The sequence below is a fragment of the Larus michahellis genome, chromosome 10, assembly GCF_964199755.1.
Source record: "Larus michahellis chromosome 10, bLarMic1.1, whole genome shotgun sequence".
Classification (NCBI taxonomy): domain Eukaryota; kingdom Metazoa; phylum Chordata; class Aves; order Charadriiformes; family Laridae; genus Larus; species Larus michahellis.
The window spans coordinates 11,432,166-11,453,909 of record NC_133905.1 but is presented as its reverse complement, the minus strand read 5'-3'; the positions used below and the strand labels follow the sequence as shown (position 1 = coordinate 11,453,909).

Sequence of the window (21,744 nt, the reverse complement as noted above, 5' to 3'; positions counted from 1 at the left end):
AAAAGGTTTTGTGCAGGTTAAGATGGGAATCTTGAGAAACTGATTACCGTTGTGAGATTTTTAAACCAGGCTGACATTAAGTCATATAAGAACAGTTTCTTTTATTTTGTGCTCCTTGATTTCAGGATAAAATTTTACAAGTTGTTGTTCATATAGCAGCTTAGCTTTGGTCCCTTCATAGGTAAAAAACATCTTGTGTCACCTTTAATAATCTTAAAAGTAATTCCCTGTCCCTTCTAATGTGAAATATCGTAGAATTTTTATTTAAAAAACAAAAAAAGGTAGATACTTACACTGGTAAGAAACCATCTGTAAAAACACATTTTCCTTTGAAGAATTGATATGAGAGTCATTCTGCTCTTTAGAACGCATGAGATGAATGTGCTCGTTTGCCATTAAATTTAAGTCAGAACATGGTATCTTGTATGTCATGGAAGCTTTTGTGGAGCACTGTATTTCTTATAGTAAATCATTATGCAGAACAGCTTCTTCAGCACTATTTTGGTTACTTGGGGTTGTAATCAGACCAGAATCACAGTTTGTGGTACTAGACCTGAAGCTTCAGTTTAGCTCCCACAGAACCTAATCATGTTGCATAAAGTCAACCTTGCCTTGCTTTCTTCTTTCACAATTTTGAATGACAGACTTCACTAATAGGCTTCTGTAAGGCCCGCTCCTCTGTGCTGAAGAGAGACAATTATCTCAGCCATTCTCAGTGTACTATCACCTCAGCTCATTTAGGTGTGCTCAAAAAGACAAATAATAATCATTCTTGCAGAAAGCTCTCGCAGGTTGATTTTCGTGACATGATGCTTAATGATCAAACCAAACTGTGATTATTTATGTCAACTCACATTTGACTACAGTGAAGAAATAAACAGTTTTATCTTTTCTCCCTTGAAAATCCTGTTTTCTATTGGAGGCATTATAGCAAAGTGGATTTGTTTTGTATTGGTGTCCAGTTGAAGGTATATTGAAGTTGACTGCCCATGAATGGGTGTTCTTAAAGCAAAATTTGCTTCTGCTTTTAAAACAATTTTTTGAAAGTCCAACCATCACAATTTTCTTTTTCCTCTTTTGATGTTCTCTTTGCAAACTCTGTTTCCAGCTCCATTGCTGTGATGGCTGCTGCCGATTCTGCTGGGTATGTTACGTAGGGTGGGTACAGACAGTGGAGGGGCCGGGACAACTGGCTGGGGTACTTTGAAAGGTAAAATGGAGAAAGAAATTTGTCATAGAGAAGGTTCTCAAGAACTATGATCTTTTTTTGTGACCAAATACTATAAATAATGCTCCTTTTCTCAGTCCTACAGGTTGGAAAAATTGTAGCAATTTCTACTGTTGTTTCTTTCCAGCAGCATTTTGCAATCCCACAGACAGTAAATAATTTCTTGACCAGTTTCGTTGTGAATTATTTTCCGTGTCCTGGAGATATTTCGCTCAGAAGGGCAAGCCAACAAATCGTGATCAGGCAGTGATAGATCTGCTCCTCAGTGGTGCACATTCTTCTTGCTGCTGTCAGAGGCATCTTGGAGCTTTGGTTGGTGCTTTCTCTGACCCTCCTTAGCAGTTTATCCAGGTTCTCGCTTTTAGTCAATTTGTTGCATCAGAAGCATTGGAGAATGAAATGTACTTCTTTTCTACTTGGGCACACTGGTTTTGGCATCTCTTTTCACCATGGTACCTGCTGGAGGCACCTTCTACCAGTTCTTTAGTATGTCCTTCCTCCGTTGGGTGTGGTCTACGTGGTGGCGACGTGCCACCCACTGTTTGCCATTGGGCATCATGACAGTCAAGGCATGAGTCTCTGGGTTTAACCTCCTAACTCAATCTTACTTGGTGGTCATCCTTCTCCAGATCGTCTGCTGAGGTAAATTAATGTAATGCTCTATTTTCTCTAGTTGAGGCTTGACCCCAAATTTGGATGGAAGCAGAAAACAATTATATACATCAGTTCTTTCTTCTTGATTTATCTCTGGTTAAAAGAGGTGTGTCCTTTTTAGTAGAGTAGCATATAAAAACTGGATGGTAAACCTTTGAGTAACTTGTGAGCTGTCTAGAGAATCTCACTCCTGTCTTTTCTTGCAAAGCAACCTGTGCCACGCAGACGCTGCCTGGTGCGTAATCCAGCCTCGCATGTTAGGTGTAAACACTTATTTAGACCTTATCATGCTTGTGAGTTTTCCTTATTAGTGCCGAAAATGAAAACCACACCTTTCTCAGTCTGTGTTGGAGCAGGATCATGTTAAAACCCAAAAGCATTCGCTAGTGGCGTTGGGAAAGCCATAGGTTAGTTTAGATCTCTGGAGCTTTTAGAAGGGAGTTGACAGGAGCTTTATAATGAGCCCCCAAGCCCTTTTGTCCCCTTGCATAATTCGAAGATCTCACAAAACAGACTGAAAGAAGTTTCCATAGACCAGCTGAAATTTATTTAAATGTAATCAGAACATTTGAATCTCTCCTAGCACTGTCCATGTGCTTGGGCAGCCGTCAGCATGAATAGATCCCATCATGATTGGAGCAGGGTCCAGCTAATGAGTGGTTCACCTGCCTCGGACGTGAATCAGCAAGGAGTTGTTAATGCCGGAGCGTGGTGGTGACAAAGCCCTTGTTAGTCAGCTGCTTCTCAGTTATGACATTTTGATTATCAGCCGTATGGATCATCATTATGAACATCTGAAGCTAACAAATGAAGGAGAGGTCTGGTATTGGTGCGTTGGGCTGGAATGTTATCTCTATGTGTGGGGTCTGATGCTGAATGTCACCTAGGGCCAGCAGACACCTGGGCAGGAAGGAGGAATTGCTGTCTCCAGCGGGTACCATGCCTTTGGTGGCCGGGGGCTCCGAATTACACACGTGTGGAGTTCCCAGGGAAAGGGTTTTCCCCTGGTACTTTTCCGTTGAAACGCATTGGTTTCTCTCACCCTTTCTGACTGATATTTTCCCTTACATGTTGGAAAGGAGAGGATTTTTCTTCTTCGTTTTTATTGGGGGTAGTTACTGAGTTCAAACAGGTTCTTCCTTAAATATAAAGTATCTTACTTTCAAGGTAAACTACCCCGCACAGAGGCATTTGGCTCATGTGTGCACGTGGTGAGTTAACGTGGTGTAGGCAATGTGCTCGGAGCACGCAGCTTGGCCTACCGTACCCCATGTTTCCGTGGGTGAGGGTGAGAAGAGGAGCACGGAGGGAGGGAAGGATGGGCTGGTGGAAGCAGAGCAGGTTAATAACGTTTAAATCATGTAACTTGGGATCTAGCCGCTAGGAATAGCTATAAAACAACTCATCAAAAGATCTCAAAGGTTTGCAGCTGAAAACCTGACATATGTGCTTTGTTTGGGGGGGTCGCGTCGCGCGCAAGCCTTGCCAGTTATTTCCCAGACGTATGTGAATTCCAGGAGCTCTGGAGCACTCATCCTTATCCTTGTTGTGGGACCCACGACCCACACCCAGGGACAGGCATCCACCATGAGTCGACAGACATGCGGGCTGGCAGTGAATAGCTGTGGCTACTAAGATGTTGTTTAGCCAAATAATGCAGGAGGCTCTTCATTGTAATCCCATAGTGCATCCAAATCCATACCCAAGAAATTTCCCAAAAAGACTAATTTTCTGAGCAGTTGAAGCAGTTTGCCCCAAACAAAAAACTAACGGTGTCCAGCACATCCCAGACTCAGACTAAATTGCTTCAGAGAATAAAAGGTGCTAATTTGGCAATATTGTGATGTGAATGGAAACTGCAAAAGTGAATGCTCTGCTTCACCTACCTGCCCCTACAAACCATATACCAAGTTTTTGATATTGTCCATCATCTGTTGCAAAGAATGAATCATCCATTTCAAAGGAAAGCATCCAGATGTAACTAGAGAAATTTAATTATGGATTCTGTGTATTCGTTCAAAAATATTTTTTTTTCTCTAAGGGAAAAAAGATGTTGAGCAAATAATGCTATATTTAGAACAGAACTAACTTACTAAAATTATAGCTGTACCAACAGATAAATAAACATAAACTAGTAGCATGAACCATTAATGAAAGATAAATCGTATGAAGGGAAATGACAAATGTTTACAGTTTTGGCAGGATTTAAAACAGGGCATGTCTCCTTATATACAGCAACTGTTTTAACAGCTGCTTTTTTTTTTTTTTCCCCTCCCCTAAATTATTTCAGGTTTTTGAGTCATGATGCAAGAATCTGGGACTGAGACAAAAAGTAATGGTTCAGCCATTCAGAATGGAGCGAGCAGTGGCAACCATTTACTAGAGTGCAGCCTGCGGGAAGTGAGATCAAACGGCGAGACACCTTCAGTTGAAATTGGGGCTGCAGATTTAGCACATCTTCAGCAACAGCAGGTACTGTAAGACGTATTACAAGTTTCCTACTTACAGAAAAAGCATGAAGCATTTAACCCCCTCCCCCCCCCAGCCCTTTGTATTTGCCAGTCAGAGGATGCTTTTAGGACTTGCCTACGACATTCTGTACATTTTTTGTCCATCGGGGATTGCAATCGTTAATGTAAAGGGAAACATTGGACTTTTCTTCCAGGGCTCTTTTTTAATCATTCCCTGGAAATACCCAAAGATCAGGGCTTGCTTCCATTGCCTGAATGTTTTGAGTCTGGTGGCAGCGATTGGGTGAACCGCTGTATACAAATAACTGGTTTCCAAAATATGTCACTGGGTGGAAAATACACTAATGTTAAGTTTTGGTTTTGCAACAAATTTTAGTATAACCTAGCAACCTCTATCAACAGAATGTTTTCTATTAGTGAGAAAGGCTGCGGAGGTATCAGCTGCGGCAGAACGTCAGAATAAATAAATAGATACATCCCGTGTCATACTCCTCAATTCAGAAGAATCAGAACCAAATTGTGTGTTTTGCCTTTGTATGTTAGTTAGTGTATTTTCTGGGAAGTGACCAAGTTCACCAGTGTAAATTATCCGCGTAATATGTTTTGTCTTTTTCTTTTCCCTGATAAAATTTTGAAACCCTCCGAGGAAATTTTACACCAAAGTGCTGGGCATGTATCATTAACGTGTTTGGGAACAAAGGCTGCAGCAGAGCCATCGTGAATACACTTACGCCCAACCTGCACTTTCTCTAATGCAATAAGCATTCTTAAAACCTTTTAAATAAGCGATTGGCAGCTGGTTAAGACTCCCCTAAGTGTACAGGGATCTTTTTAGCAGGTTGTTGTGGAGAAGAAAAAACTTGCACTCAAAAACAAAGCAAACGGAAGGCTTGCGGAGGAGCAGGGGACCCTGTTTGCCAGCCTAAGACAGAAAGCTGCCATAATTAAACAAGTCAGAAAAATGGATGATACTAAATGCATAGACTTTGGTTGTTTCAGTCATTTTCATCCTACAGGTTTTTACTTGAAGTGAGAATACCATCAGTGAGAAAATCACAGCCATGCTGAATTCATTACTGCAGTAGTCACACAAAACCACGGATAAAATTTCAATAACTGCAGGCCACAGTTGAGTAAACAGTTGCACTGAAACTTAATTCCTGTTGACTTTTCCCTCATTCTTCGCCAGGGGCACATTCTGATTCGTAGTGCAAAGACAACAGGGGTTACAGCTTTGATTAATATAGGACAGTAGAAGAGGAGTGGAACTGTAAAGTATGTTCAACACAAAGGTCTCGTCTTAAAAAGGCTTCATATCAAAATGAGTTAATTATGCTGCGTTTTCCATAGGAGCACTATGGAATTTTCCAATGCTCCTCTGTGCAGAGGGAAACAGAGGGGGGGTCATGCAAACGTGCACACACACGTGCACATGGTAGAGCAGAATTGCTCAGACCTCCGCTCTTCCGCTCCTGCCACCAGTTATGAACCTTCACTGCCGGCACCTTGTGCCAAGGCTTCTCCATAGCCATCCAGAGGGCTCTTGCCACCTCAGATAACGTTGTAATCTCCTGTGTAATGGGTTGTGTCATTCAACAGCCGCCCATTTGGTCAATTAAGGAGTGGCACCAAGTCATTCCTACGGGGTCCTCCAGCCCTCCCCCAAACGGTGCCCAGCACAGCTACGAGCGCTGCCAGCCCCCGTGGGAGCAGGCCATGGGGCTGGGGGCAGGACTGCCAGGCACGGCTTCGCTTTCACACAGCTCGGATTTTAGCTTATAGTTTATTTATCCTCTGCCAGTACAATAAACGTGGTCGGGGAGCTTGCTTTCCTCCAAGTTCTTAAAAGACCTTTATGTTCTGTGTTTGAATTCTGCTGTTAATTGGTTTTGATGACTAACTTCTCCATGGAGTTTATCTTTTAAAAAGCAAGTTGATTGCAAAGTTTAAAACAGTTATTAAAAAAACCAAAACCAAACAAAAACTGATAACAACAAAAGGGTAATCAGAGCTAGCATAAAAATATCAATCTTTGTGTTTGGAAAATATTTTTAAATGCTGAAAAGAACTAAAACTCGTTGTTTTCAGACAGCTAATGCAAGCATTTACAGATACACATACAACATGGAGCATAATGTTTAGATGTTTCTCCGTATACAACATATGCTCTCAGGTCACTTAACAGAATGCGTTCTACAAAACGCTTCGTCAATACAAATGAATGAGTTCTGAATTAAACAGCTATTTCTTAAGAGCATTTCATTCAAATCTTTTCTTTTTGCCACCTGGCACTTGTTTTGTTGGTAAAAAAAAAATAAATCAGCAGCGGGTAGTTTGAGCTTTGCTGTTGTGGTTCGTTGTGTATTCCCATGATGAGTGTGGCTGAGCAGTGAAACTTGGACATACCATGGCCCGTGTAAAGCATCCATGCTGACTTTTGGTTCGCATTTTTTGTGACGTTTATGAATTATTATTATTATGAATTATTAATTACTGGTCTAGTGGGAGGTGTCCCTGCCCATGGCAGGGGGTTGGAACTAGATGATCTTTAAGGTCTCCTTTAACCCGAACCGTTCTATGATTCTATGGTAATTAATAAGGACTACTAGTTTTGTTAGTATGAGAGAGGAAAACCGAAATGCTTCAGGTTCCTTAGGAAGTTTTAATGGGTTTACAAACTTGTAAGTATTTTACTGCGGAAAAATATGGAGTACCACAGATGTTCATATGTTTGAAGGAACAATGTATGGTGTGAGCACTCTTGTAGTAAGTGCAGGGAGGACTTGTAGGACAAGTTTTACGCTTCCCATGTCATCTTAGGGTGAGTCTGCCATGCAAGGAGACAGTGAGTGATGTGATGCTAAATTATTTTAGCATTAGCAATCTTGTAAAATGTACTGTTAAGCTGGGAGTAGCAACAAAAGGAGGGCTAAGGAGAATCTCCATCCTTTATTGGATGCAGGGGGAAACATAGTGACAAAGGATGAGGGAAAGGCTGAGGTACTTAATCCCTGCTTTGCTTCAGTCTTTAATAGTAAGACCAGTTGTTCTCTGCATTCCCAGCCCCCTGAGCTGAAGACAGGGCTGGGGAGCAGAATGAACCCCCCATAATCCAAGTGGAAATGGTGAGCGACCTGCTACACCACTTAGACACACACAAGTCTATGGGGCCACATGGGATCCACCCAGGAGTACTGAGGGAGCTCACCAAGCCACTTCCAACCATTTTTCAGCAGTCCTGACTAACTGGGGAGGTCCCAGTTGACTGGAGGTTACCAAATGTGATGCTCATCTACAGGAAGGGCCAGAAGGAGGATCTGTGGAACTACAGGCCTGTCAGCCTGACCTCGCTGCTGGGGAAGGTTATGGAGCAGATCATCCTGAGTGCCGTCACGCAGCACGTACAGGACACCCAGGTGATCAAGTCCCGTCAGCATGGGTTTATGAAAGGCAGGTCCTGCCTGACAAACCTGATGTCCTTCTATGACAAGGTGACCTGCTTAGTGGATGAGGGAAAGGCTGCAGATGTTGTCTGCCTAGACTTTAGAAAAGCCTTTGACGCCATTTCCCACAGCATCCTCCTGGAGAAAGTGTCTGCTCATGGCTTGGATGGGTGCATTCTTGGCTGGGTAAAAAACTGGCTGGCTGGCCGGGCCCAGAGAGTTGTGGTGAAGGGAGTTAAATCCAGTTGGCGACTGTTCCCAGGTGGTGTTCCCCAGGGCTCAGGACTGGGGCCAGTTCTGTTCAGTATCTTTATCAATGACCTGGATGGAGGGGATCGAGTGCACCCTCCGTAAGTTTGTGGATGACACCAAGTTGGGTGGGAGTGTTGATCTGCTGGAGGGTAGGAAGGTGCTACAGAGGGATCTGGACAGACTGGATTGATGGGCTGAAGCCAGTGGTATGAGGTTCAACAAGGCCAAGTGCTGGGTCCTGCACTTGGGTCACAACAACCCCATGCAGCGCTACAGGCTTGGGGAAAAGTGGCTGGAGAGCTGCCTGGCAGAAAAGGACCTGGGGGTGTTGGTCGACTGCTGGCTGAATATGAGCCAGCAGTGCCCAGGTGGCGAAGAAGGCCAACAGCATTCTGGCTTGTATCAAGAATAGTGTGGCCAGCAGGACTAGGGAAGTGATTGTGCCTCTGTACTTGGCACTGGTGAGGCCACAGCTTGAGTACTGTGTTCGGTTTTGGGCCCCTCACTACAGGAAAGACACTGAGGTGCTGGAGCAGGTCCACAGAAGGGCAACGAAGCTGGTGAGGGGTCTAGAGAATGAGTCTTATGAGGAGTGACTGAGGGAGCTGGGGTTGTTCAGCCTGGAGAAAAGGAGGCTGAGGGGAGACCTTATCGATCTCTAAACTCCATGAAATGAAGTTGTAGTGAGGTGGGGGTCAGTCTCTTCTCCCAAGTAGCGAGCGACAGGACAAGAGGAAATGGCCTCAAGTTGCACCAGGGGAGGTTTAGATTGGATATTAGGAAAAATTTCTTCACAGGAAGGGTTGTCGAGCATTGGAACAGGCTGCCCAGGGAGGTGGTGGAATCACCATCCCTGGAGGTATTTAAAAGATGTGTAGATGTAGTGCTGAGGGGCATGGCTTAGTGGTGGACTTGGCAGTGTTAGGTTGATGGTTGGACTCGATGATGTTGAAGGTCTTTTCCAACCTAAACGATTCTATGATTCTAAATGTGGGGATGAGTTCTGCTATGTATAATAAAACTAAATAGCTCCAAGTGATGTTTGCTTTTGTAATCATGAAGTAAGAAAGCCAAAGCAATAAAAGTGACTCTTCAGGGACAGTACATCTCTGGAAGAGTTGGATAAAAATGGAGATACATATAGGAGAAGTCGCCCACAGAACCAGACTGAAAGGGAAGGAAAACCCTTTCCTGCGGTACTTTGGCACCTGCTAAAGGTGGGAGAGGTTGCCTTCCTGCTGTTGCTGACTCCACAGGTGCCAGTGTTCGGCATCTCACGGGAATGACTGTCAGGATGAGGTGGAATGGGCAGGATTTTGGTGACCGGCCTATAAAACCTGGAGTAGACATGAAGATTACCTGGGTCACTGGACTTCGTAAAGAGATCAGAAGTGGGCGTCTGGCATGGGGTCAGACAGTGGGGCTCAGGAGCTTGCTCCCACTGCGCCCATGGAGGCAGAACGAAGAGATGATCTGGGAGGTGCAAAATGGGTGTTGGAGTGACCCACAAGCTGAAAGTCAGGCCGGGCGAGGGAAACTTAGACAGAAAGTACGTAATGACTCTTGCCTATCAAGGAGTAATAAATACAGACTCATGGGGACAAACTTCCTTTTAATGTACATGATCACAGATTTAGTTGCTTCAGTGGTTTCTGACATCTACTCAAATAGAAGGTTTGATGCTTCAGTCCTAACCAGTGGGGTTTTTTTATTAGCTTATAAAATAAATATTATTTATCGTGTTTTATTTTTATCCTTAGGACTATTCATGAAAGTGTTCTTTACGTTATTAGCAGAGAAACAAGACTATGAATTGAACAAAGAGAATGAATACAAAGTTGAATTGTGATGTATAACAGCAAGACACCAAATGCTGCGTTGCTTGGTGGCAGAAATACAAACCTCTCCACATCAATAGCAAGATCCACTTTGATACCATAGCTTCAAGTACTGCCCCACGAGTATAAAACTCAGTATCTTTTGTCTAATCCAGAATGCTTTTGAACTTTTAGGAGGTATGACTTTAATAGTAATTTGTTGACAGATTAGCTGCAGAGATTGCAAAGAGTTTATTTTGCAGAACTGGCAGGCTCGTATCAGTGTTCTTTTAAGGAAAAAAAACACACATTGCTGTTTTGCAATTGCTTGCATTTATTGACAACCAGCGCTGAGCAGGCAGAATCGGAATGTTTGTATAATGTAAACCTATAGCTTGTCTGATGGAGTGTAGTGTACTTTCAGGTAGTGCATAGATTGTTTGATAAAAAGGGTTACAAGGTGACTGTTTATGACAAACGGGAATAGCGATACAAACGCAACTGGTACATGGAGAAACAAGGAGGAAGTTTATATAAAGAATTGTAGGGAAGTTTCTTTTCTTCACTTTGTCTTTGAGCTGAACTATACTGTAATTATGAATCGTCACTTCAAGCTTTCTGAAGAGTTTAGATAAATACTGGTTTTGCCACATGGCCACAAAGTAAGAAAAGAAGGTGGTTGGTTTGTTTTCCTTGAAAAAAAATGATGGCAGTCCATGTATTTCATTGCATCCTGGTTTCTACTTTTTACATTTTTATTCCACTGAATGTATACAAATGGAAAATACTGATTTGTTCATGTATAGGAGATGGTATAATGTTTGTTAGACATGAGAAATTTGGACTAGGTTCTGGTGCTTGTGCGCAAATCAGTGAATTCTTCCCAGTCTGTCTCACTGACTGCAGTTGGGGTGTTTGTGGTATCGATGAGAAGATGCCACACTTGGTCCCTTTGGCAGTAGTTGTTTTGGGAAATGTTGAGATGTGAAGTGTTGGATTGAAGGAAGCAAACTCCAGAGGGAATTTGTGGTTTTGTCAGACTTTGTTCATGTCCAAAGATGAGGAAAATGTACAAGAAATAGGGGGCTGGTGTGTTGTTGAGAGGCTTCTTTAATTGGGTAGATAAAATGAAGATTAGACTAGAAAGAATTCTGAATATATCAGAGAGTAAATTAAAGTAAAGCTTGCTTTTCTTTTTTTTTTTTTTTTTAAATGGTTTGGTGAGTTTCGTCTTATTTCGAAAACCCATGGGGAGAGGTTGCAAACTGCATCAGGAGTTTTATGGTCCCATTGATCATGATGTGGACTTATCTCTTTAGAACAAAACTGCTAAACTAGATCCAAGATAAAGTCTTTGTTTCATATTGACATAACTGGGTTAGACCAAATTTGTTTGTTAGACTTTGAGGGAGCGTCCGTGTTGAGTCATTTTGTCCAAACAGACATAAAACCTAATTATTAAACTGCTGTTGCTATTGAAAGAGCGATTTGAAAGTATAGATTCAACTCCATGCAGGCTGTGGGGATTGTGTCTGATTTTGTATTGTAGTACACTGATAATTGATGATTGCAACATGGTGAAAAGATTGCTGCATTTGTAGAGCTTGTGCTGTTTCATCAGAGAATGTGGAAAACAACTTTACGCTCCTCATAACTTTGTGTTTTTATCGTTCAGACTTTTCCCCCAAGTTCTCTGATCTCCCAACATTGAACGGAAGGTGACATGATGTCTTTTTAGTCATTCAAATCTAATAACTTTTAATCTGAAGGTTAAGTAGTGAGATATAAACTAAGAGATGATAATATCAATTTTATGTTCACTGAAGGGCACAATATACCTCTTTGTAGTAGAGGGAAAATTGTGCGTAAAATGTCTTTTGCTTCTCAGTGGAAAAGCTGTGGCTCTGAGAGCTTAGGAATGAAGCAGCGCTAGAAAAATTAAATAAGTTTTAACATAGGCTGGCTACCTTGCCTGAATTTTAGAATCAATGATTTTTTTCCTTAATAATTCAATTTTTAGATCTCTTGTCAATGAACCATGCTGAGAACATTCACGCAGCATTCTCTATCCTCACTATTACTAATGTCTTTGTTATAACTACTTATTGACATCAACAAGCCTTTAATTTTCTCTAACTGTTGAAGGGTAAGGGGAAACTACCGCTTTGTTGCACTTGCTGAGATTTTTTTTTTCTTTCCCTTGGTTTTGTTTTATTTTGCTTCTAGGGTCTTTGATAAATAACTACATAAATCTGAGTCCTCAGAGCACCTTGACATTGGCACCCAGAGCTCTGCAGTTGTGTGTGCAGATACAAGCGTGTACAGGCAGAAGCTGGGTCATTTCACATGTAATCACCTGGATTATGTGCACATCCAAATCCAGAAGTCCTCTTTAGGCTATGGATGTCTATTTCTATATTATTTTATTTTATTTTATTTTATTTTATTTTATTTTATTTTATTTTTTTACAATAGCTGCTTTTACTTCTCCTGGTAAATTAAGATCATGCAGTAATCATTTAGGTTTATGTGGGCTCTTTGAAGAGATGTAACTTCTGAAATTATGTTTGCTGGTTTGGTTTTTTTTTAGCCTTGCATCTCATGTGAAAATTCAGCAGTGGTATGTTTGTTCCCAGCTGTTTTCGTAGGTGTGTACTCTCCCTTTATATTTGCTTATGCTTACTCATAAGCAGTAAAGTTACACATTCAGGAGTGCTGTTTAGGGAAACTTCGCAAAGGAATGCTTTAATGCTATTATCCAGCATGTGTATACACTGCAAATGTAAGTTCAGTAGGCATCAGATACAAATTAAAAGTCTATTTTGAATGATTGGTGTGATTCAAATTGCTAGAGACTATTCCTCCTCCGTTGATTTGCAGACTTTACGGGTTATCCAGTAAGTGATGCAACCAAACCTGGGATATTGCAAACTTAAAATGGTAGTGTGCCTATGGTGGTGTAAAGCAGCCTTTAATTCACATGGAACTGTTCTTCTTTGTGGCTTTTAATGTCGTAAAATGCTTAAGCATGTGCCTAAATGTTAGTGCGTGAGTAGTCTTATTAAGGTCACTGGTATGTCTCATGCCTGTAAAATTAGGAATGCGCTTAAGTACCTTGCTGAATTAAGGCTTAAAGTAATTTCACACTAATAAGAAGTTGCATGGATTGCTGTTGGTTTAGAAGTAATTTAACTTTATTTGGTAAACGTGCTGCATGTAGGGAGATTGTTTGGCAGTGCCTTAGGAGCAGCAGTGGAATTGCAGTGGTTTTCACTAGCATAGCCATTGATTTCAGTGGAGTTTTTCTGACTTAAATACATTTAAATGAGAGAAAAATCAAATGCCGTGGTTTCCTGTGTTAGGTTCTTTCTCCTGGGGAGCTCCATTGGGTATCACAGCAAGCGAGAATAATATCAACAGTATTGTAGTTTGTAACAGTAATGTTATAAATAAGGATTGGGATATGAAGTAAAAATGCGGAAGTCATGAATACTCTTTGTAAGTTTATTTAACTGTATAGCACCCCATTAATTAAAAAAGTTAACAGAAGGTATTTTTTGGAGGCTTAGTGTAAACAGTGACATTGTATAATGACAGTTTTGTAGGATGAGTGTTGCTTGTTTTGTTGCTTCATTCTGTATTTTGTTAGCCATGCTCCCTACATTTTCAAAACATAAAATGTATTTGCAACCTGTTTTAAATAGTGCAAATTTATATCCCCCCCCCCGCCCCCCAAAAGCTATATATTGTGTCTGTAGAGTGTCTGTAAAGTCAGTGTCATGTCTCAGACATTTCTGAAGCCTGGGGCAAGTGCCAGCTTTATTACAAGTTGGGCTTTTCAATTTATTTTTAATCATATTTCTTCTTTTTCTTTTAAGGGTTTTTCTTTTTTTTTTTTTTTCCCAGGCTACTGAAAGTAAGGCTGGTAAAGTGAAGGTTGGAGAGAGTTAGGCTATTTAATCTATCTGGCAACGTGTTGCAAAACTCATCAGTGCAGTTCTCCCCTTCGCCCCCAGCCCTCGCAGAAGTGCGTGTTCTCAGGGAAACTGAGGAGAAGGATGCCAGAAATTGATATAATTCCTTGTGTTCTGTGTGCTGACCTAGTCCTGATTTTCATTTAATGACCATAAGGATTGAGGACTGGGATTGTTATAGACAGAAATATTGCCGGGCATGAGGGCACGCAGAAGGCAGTTGCACGCTTGGAGATGGGTCATTTTTACTTGATAAGGTAGAGCACTGTATTTCCGATTTTGGGTGACCTCTTTTGATCAAGCTTCAAGGCTGAACTAATTCTTATATGCATGTTTGGGGCCTTCTTACCTTATTAAGTGAAATAGGCAAGTTTTCGAAAGGATTTTGTTCTTTTCTAGCAAGAGGCATCATTATTAAGGGGCAGAACACAAATGTTTCAAATTTGGAGATGCAGAGCGAGGTCACTGTTTGCCTCCACAATCTGAAGTAATCAGGATTTTATTTCAGATAAAACCTCTGGGGCTGATACTTAAAAAACACAACTTTTAACTGGCATTACGCAATTTGCTATGGGTCGCTTAGCCAAATATTTGTGTATGGGTCCTCTTTTTTTTTCTTTTTTTTTTCTTTTGTTGAAAGGCTTGCCAAAGTTCAGGTGGGATTTCAGGCTTTAACAAACTCTACCTGGAAATTAAGTGCAGGAAAGGCGGGGGGGAAAAAAATCTTGTCTATTTGAATTAGAGTGATCACAAGCTAAAGGAATGCGGTTGCTGTTGATGTGCTCAAATCAAGTTTTCCTTAAATTTTCCTTGTTATTATCACTGATACCAAAAAACCTCTGCCAGGAAAGAACTGCAACACTAGTGAAATGTTGTAAGACCACTGACTGTCTGCCATTCATGCTTTTTTCTCCTTTTTCCAGTAATCGGTGAGATACGTGCTAAAACAGGGGTAGGGTCCCCAGCTGCTCACAAGGGCTGCGTAGGCAGAGGGTGGCTCTTTCCTAGCACCTTCCAGCATCTTTAATCAGCAGCAGACCCACCAATTTGGGGTTTTTGGCTGCTGTCTCACATACAAAGCTAGGGCACTTGTGTTTTTAAACCATCATAGTTTTGTATTTTTGTTTCCACATAATTAAGTGATTCACTGAAGGAAAAAGGTCAGACAGGCACAGGGAAGGAGAAATGGAACTTGTTTTGAAGCAGTGGGGCCCAGCATCTTGCAGGAAAAGTTAGAAATAAAATGGGGTATAATTCTTCTCATGCATAGGAAAGCATTTGTAGCACTCAGATCCTCAAAGTCCAATCTCAGTAGTCTCCAGGAGACATTTTCTGGCCTCTGCTTAAATGAGGAACTTGATCTAAAGATGAGCTTGCCTAGGAAAAGCTCTGGTTTTGGGAGAGGGGCTGTACTTTATTTTTACTTTGTTGTATTGCATGATGTACCCACTCCTATGCTATCTCAATCCCCTTCTTCAAACTCAGAGAAAGGCAGAGAGGCGTGTATGGAAAGCAACTGTTCTGGATTTTGTTGGAAAGTCAACCACATTTTTGATGACGTGGATGATGAAGGCACTGCACTGTCTGTCATTAATTTTATTCTCAGTTGTAGGTTAAGTGCAGTATTTTTATTTGGTAAGCTGTGTGCCGTGATGCAGTAAAAAATTCCCACTGGGAATGTGCATTACACTGGGTGTGTTGGTATGGATGAAGGCATGCATGGGAGTTCTGGTCTGCCGCCTGGAAAAGCTGGCTGTGGCACTCGCATGTAGCTGTAGGTGAAGTGCTTTTTGTAAAGTCACAGGCAGGGTTCCTTACAGGTAAACCTCCCTAATCCTGCATTTTACTGTCTGTTCATCTATTCAGAGTTCTTCTCTGAATAGGTGTGCTGGTTTCCTCACAGCCGTAATCCCAGACATGGCATTTGGGTAGCAGAAGCATTGTTTTGTTTAGGGAAAACTGTCTACTTCATCGCCTTCCCATAGCTGTAATGCTATATTGCAGATCCGAACGCAAAACCCTCCAAGTCAATAAACAACAAAAAGCAGACTTATCTTTTATAGTGTTCTTGAAACAAATGTAAGGTTACAACACTAAAGCAGTTTTTATTAAACCTAGGCATGAATCCATATTGAAGAAATAATCCACTGCTGCTTTTCAGCTTCTTGTCTTTTTAATTAGCGCTGGCAATGGGATTGTTAGCTTTTAAGATATGGTAAATACGAGCCTATTAATATTATTGAACACAATACTCAACAAGGTACAGGGAATGCTGGTAACTGTAGATATTTTATAGAGGAGCTAAAAGCGGGCTGTTTTCTGTTTGACAAGTCTTCCTTCACGGCTGCTGGGGTGAAGCTGTGATGGCAGCCTTTCCCCCGGTCCCCGGAGCAGCCATCCCAGTGGGTGGCATGGGACACCTTGTCCCTTAGTCTGACAGGGTGGGTTTGAGCCCCTTTCCACAACACAGCAAGCGTTTGGAGGTTGTTGTTTTTTTTTTTAATAGTTCTGACTCCTCCTTCTCCTTGAGAAATGAGTTACCAATTCCTGTGATTAATGCTTTTTGAAGTGTTTTACTCTTGGTTCCAGTCTCTTAACTTGAGCAAGGACCGGATTATAAGGGTTTAGCAGTGATTAGCTCTGTTTACAGGGGGGTTTTTTGCTCTGAAAGGTATGGTGTTTGCTTTGCTGAGGGGTTTTTATTTTGCAGAGTTTCTGTTGACCACCTGCTTTTTTTCCTAATTGGTTACAAGGACAATTGCTAGGCATAATAAATAAAAGATATGGTCTTCCAAGGCTGTGTCATAGGGACTGTACGTCAAAGATTCATAAACTGTGAGCAAAAATATGTGCCTTTCCCTGGAGGCAGGGAAGTGCGTGCCATGTTCACGTTTGGGGATCCCTCCAAGGTGACTGGGAGCCCACAGTAGTCACTTCTGTAGCGCTGGCTGATGGCCTCGCTGGGCACTGCAGCCACTGGCAGAACAGGGCAGCCCACTTGGCCAGGTTTGCTGCGAAATCCTCTCTAGTCTTAAGCCTTTTTCTCTGTGGATTTTGGAAAAAACAGACTTTTTTTTTCCCAGTCTTTCCGTGCACGCCAAAGGCAGGAGTAAAGTATATCTTTGACAGTCCTGAGTCTGTCTGGTATGTGTCTCAGCAGTGTGTCCATGGAGTGGTTTCACTCCCGCTCAGGCAGGGTCTTCCAGTGTTCAACTCTCTGTTAGGAAGCTTCTTTCCAGTGCCTGACCAAAATGCTTATCCTTCAAGTACAGCCCTTCCCAGGTGGAGAGCGGATTGTCTCCTTTCTCTTTACAGCATCCTTTTTCATATATGAATGCTGTTCCCATGTCTGCGCCCTCCATCTTCTCAGAACTTAAGCAATCTTAAGATCTGCCTTTGTAAATCCTTTTTTTCCAGAGCTGTGGTCATTCTGGTCACTGTCCTCTGGACTCTCTCTCCAATCATTCTGTGTTCATCTTCAATTACAGTGTTCCAATGACATGATCCTCCAGCTGAAGTCTTGCTGGAGCAAGTGGAGACAATGAATTTCCCAGTGCATAACTTGCAGGCAGTGCTCCTGTTTATGCCTCTGACTGTGGCACATGTCATTTTGCAACAGCATGACCCTGTTGATTCATACTCAACTTGTGATCCGACGTAATCCTTAGGCTTTTATTTTTTCCCCAAAGACGTGCTGCATAATTGGTTGTCTTTCTTGCTGTATTTACAAAGTTTGGGTATTCCAGCTGAATTGTAGCATCTTATAATTTATCCTTAATAAATGCCATCCCATTTTTACAGACAATTTCTCACTTTCTCCTCCAACATCTTTGCAGTCATTCCCAATGTAGTATCATCCCTAGATTTTCCGAGTTGTCTGTTCCTTCATCTGTGTTGTTCTTAAAAAAAGATTGACTTCTTCAGCACGTTTGCTATCTTTTTTCATTCTGAGAGTGATCCATGGGTACATACACCCAATATACAGTAATTTTGTTAAGATTATATTTTCCTAGCTTACTTATGAAAATGGCCTTTGAGATACTATCAAAAGTCTTTACAGTCAAAATACAGGACTTCTCCTGTTTTTCCTCTATTCGAAGACCTACCAATGGATACATGTTTTCCCCTTGATTTTAAAAAATTGCCTGTATCTTGGATTGACCTATCGTCTGCACTTGATGCTTAAAACAGTGTAGATATTCCCGTGTCGCCTTCAGTGGGCAGGACAGAGCACCGGGAAGAGCAGCCAGCCAGCCAGCACCTGGCTTGTTCCAGCCTCTTTACAGCTATTGCACCAAGCTAATGAAAACTGAGATTGTCGGAATCTTATTAAGGTGCATTCACAGGGGCAAAAGTAGCACTCACAAAAGACACAAAATGCCGAATCTCAGTTAACTGGTTTTCCTAGTGGAAGCTCAAAGTGGATTTGCATAAAAAGAACACCCTGGGAGGGATGCGCCTGGAGACCCCTCGCAGTAACCTGGATCTTCCAGAAGCATGGTCTTAGCCCGAGGAAGTCTCTCTTCTATTGTTTTCAGGCCAGAACTGGTCACAGAAGCTGCTATCTTTACCACACATCATGTCCCTCCATCTCCAGTCTTGTATCAGATTGTCCTTGGACCAAAAGATGAGCAAATGAGTGTGTATTCCCGTTTAATTGCATATGTCAATGATAAATCTTTTGAGAAGACTCAGGCCACATGTTTCTGAGTAGGCTGCATCTCAGTCTGCACCCTGATCCCTGTCCTTCATCAGTCTCTAAACATGAAGGACAAAACAGAAGGTTTAAAGGGCAGCATGGGGTGGGGTAGGGGTGTAAAAACCCATTTAACGTTTAATGCACAGAGTCCATCCAGAACCCCCCAATAATAACTCCCATAACTGTGCCTCTGTCATTTGGAGGCCACTATTCCTGCTTTGCCAAGTCTCTGTCGTCCAAAAGACAAGACATCTGCAGTACATTTGTTTAAAGCAGGGAGATGACAAGCATTGAAACAGATGTTGGAAAACAGAGCAGCAAAAGGCCTGTGCTAAGTGAACAGCCCATAGGGTCTGAGCTGTTTGATGGCTGATTACAGCGTTAGCCAACTGTTCGTTCAGAGCAGGCTGAACCCAGGAGATCCTTCTGGTAAGAGATGTACTTTGCCAACATGTGGTGCTCCCTTTGTCACCGTACCTTTTCAGCTGTACCTAGGGAAAACACAGGGAACAGGATCATCATTCAAAACCCCTTAGATGACTAACACTCTTGCTTATTCAGGCTGAATTGATTCCTAGTTACGAGTTGAACCATTGGAAAGCATCAAGAGCGTGTCTCGGCGTCCAACAGCCAGTATCACTCATTAGTTTGAATGAAAAGCCTGTATGCAGGCTTTATCAAAGCTACAGAGAGTTTTATCACGATCAACATAAAACAATATTCTGTCTGAAACCTCTGCACCGTATTGCCATATAAAAAGCAGCTAATGTCTAGTGATCCTTGGTATATGAAGCAATTCAGGTTTATCACAAGCTGACATATTATGCTTTGACAGCAAAGAATCCCTTTCGTACCTGATCTCATGTTTCCTAAGACCAGCTTTTCACCCTCTCTGATCTTGACTTAGGAGCTGATCCCCTCGTGCTGGGGAGATATAGCTATTGCTAAATGAACTCATGAAACCGGGGAGTATTTACTGGTTAGTAATCTTGGGTGAGATACAAACTTGCCAAGTAAAAGAGCCAGACAGGGGCTCGGTTTGTTCAGTCCTGTGGACAGGAGGTGGATGGAAAACTGGCCCCTACCGGAGAAAAAAATATCCCTTTATGTTCTCCTGTGTGGTGGGCAGGGACAGGTCTCCAGGAGCAACAGGCATCCAGCAGGTAGGACCTGGTGTCTGACCAAAGCCATCGCAGTGTTTCAGAAAATCTCTAGCATGCTGTCCTGTAAGATGACACTGCTTTTTTTCAGTGATGCAGCAGCCACCAGTTGAAGGATTGATCATCTTTCTTGGAGAGAAATGACTTTTTTTTTTTCGCTCTAGCCCCTTGAAATCTCCCGATTCAGGATCAGCTGAAGAAAGGCTGACCACTGGCTTGTTATGCTGCTGGGGGCCCTTAAGGCCAGAGACACGCTGGACAAAATGAATCCCATGGCTGTGCTGGAGGAAGTACTTGGACACATTGGGAATACACCCCAGGACCCCCTGCATAGGCATTTGTTTAGATTTGTGCTCCGAGCATCTGATTTGGTACTTGCTGTATTTCTACCAGTGATACACCCCGTGCAGCCAGCTGAGGTGGTGATTGCACAGTGGTTGTGTCTCGTTTGCGTGCCTATGTCTGCTTTCCACGGGGACACTAAGGATCCTGAATGCCAAGGGCACAAGGGCTGCCCCTTTGCCCAGGGTTAAGACGTGGTCAAGCCCTGCACTTGGTGCTTTCCCAGAGCAGGAGGGGCTCCTGTGCCTGGGTGCACCCCAGGTTAACACCGGTGGAGGGATCAGCAGCGCACCCTTCACACTAACATGGGATTGCAGATATTCCTCCTGCATCCAGAGATCGCACCATCCACTGCTACCTTACCTAAGGGAAAGGAGGCTGGGGTTCTCCAGGCTGTTTGAGCTGCCTGTGGATGTGCTATCTGCTAACGAAAGATTGTTCAGCACAAGCACATTTCCATCTTATCCTGGTAGAGGGAAGGAAGGGGTATGTGCCTCTTCTTCTATTCCATTTTTCTCCATCTGATTTTTTTCTTTGTGATGTTATGGACAGGCAGTAGGTGACAACCTTGGAAATCATTACTAGATTGCCCCGCTCTTTAGAGGGACTTGAACCATTTACCAAAAGCATTTTATGAAAGGACTGGCTCCCATGTGTCCAAGTGAAAATCACTGGACTGTACCTGAACCTCCTTATATCGTTATTGTATATCCAAAAGGATGAAAGGAAGAAAGATCCAGGACACCTGGAGGGATGGAGGGAAGGAGAGCTTCTCTGTGCCTGCCCTGCAGATTCCTTACCTGACCAGCCGGTACTCAGCCACAGATGTACTGCAAATTTTGCTGCCCAGCCAGAAGAGCTGAGGGGTTTCCCTTCTGCCCCAAAAGCTGATGTTGTCTCCGGAGGCAGGGAGCTGCACAGAGGGATTGTCTTGGCTGATATCATAGTTTCGCAGGCAGCAGCCAGGGCACTGCCAGTCCCTGCCTGGTGCATCCCGTCCAGCGTTACCTGCTCCCTCTCCAGAGGAGCTTTGGTCTTCAGGGCTCTGTGTTCCCAGCATCTTGAAACAACACAGATGGCGTGCAAGAGTTAATGTTTGCCAAAACTTTGAGCTGAACGTAGAACTGAAGGGACGCTAGGTGCATAAGGATGCTTTTCGTCATCTAAAATAGATGTTCTGCTAAATAATGAGGAATTTATTAATTGCAAAAGATCTGTTGTTACTTATTTAGAAGTGTATTGTTCCCAGGCTTGTGCTTAGTGTTCCTGGAGTTGACTTTCTGTGGCTTCCAGGTCGTCATGCAGTGCTCACTTTGGGCTCAGCCTCGTTTGGCTCTGCCTGGACTTCCCCAGAACCTGTTTTTTGTAGGGTTTTTTTTTTTTTGCAGGGGCACATCTGGGTCTCAGCCAGTGTGTGAGACCCAAGTCCACTGTGCCCCAGCCTAGAGGTGGCCCAGGGGACTCTCCACTGGAGCATGACAAAGCTCTCTGTGTCATCCGTGGTGTGTGCTTTTCTGGGTGCCCATCACCCCTCAGGGATGCTTCCTAAAGTGCAGTAATTTACGCAGTGTGCGTGGATTAAGACACCAGACCTTGGTAATCTCCATTTCCAAATTAAACTGCCCCTGCTGCAGGAGTTCTGTAGCCCTGCTGCAGCTCAGCCAGTTGAGGCAGGGGGAAGACTGAGGGGTTTGGTCACTGGAA

General features: G+C 42.8%; 1 protein-coding gene across 13 annotated transcripts in view; it reads left to right on the top strand.

The window, feature by feature from the left end:
- FOXP1 (forkhead box P1) overlaps nt 1-21,744 on the top strand; it is a 391,349-nt gene that overhangs the window by 220,539 nt on the left and 149,066 nt on the right. For 12 of the 13 annotated variants that reach the window (XM_074603302.1, XM_074603310.1, XM_074603308.1 and 9 more), the window contains one exon: nt 4,173-4,354. The exons of the other annotated variant lie outside the window; for it this stretch is intronic. In XM_074603302.1, the coding sequence (XP_074459403.1) occupies nt 4,184-4,354 (171 nt within the window). In that variant the 5' untranslated portion in view covers nt 4,173-4,183. The remainder of the gene's footprint in view (nt 1-4,172; nt 4,355-21,744) is intronic. 13 annotated transcript variants of the gene reach the window in all.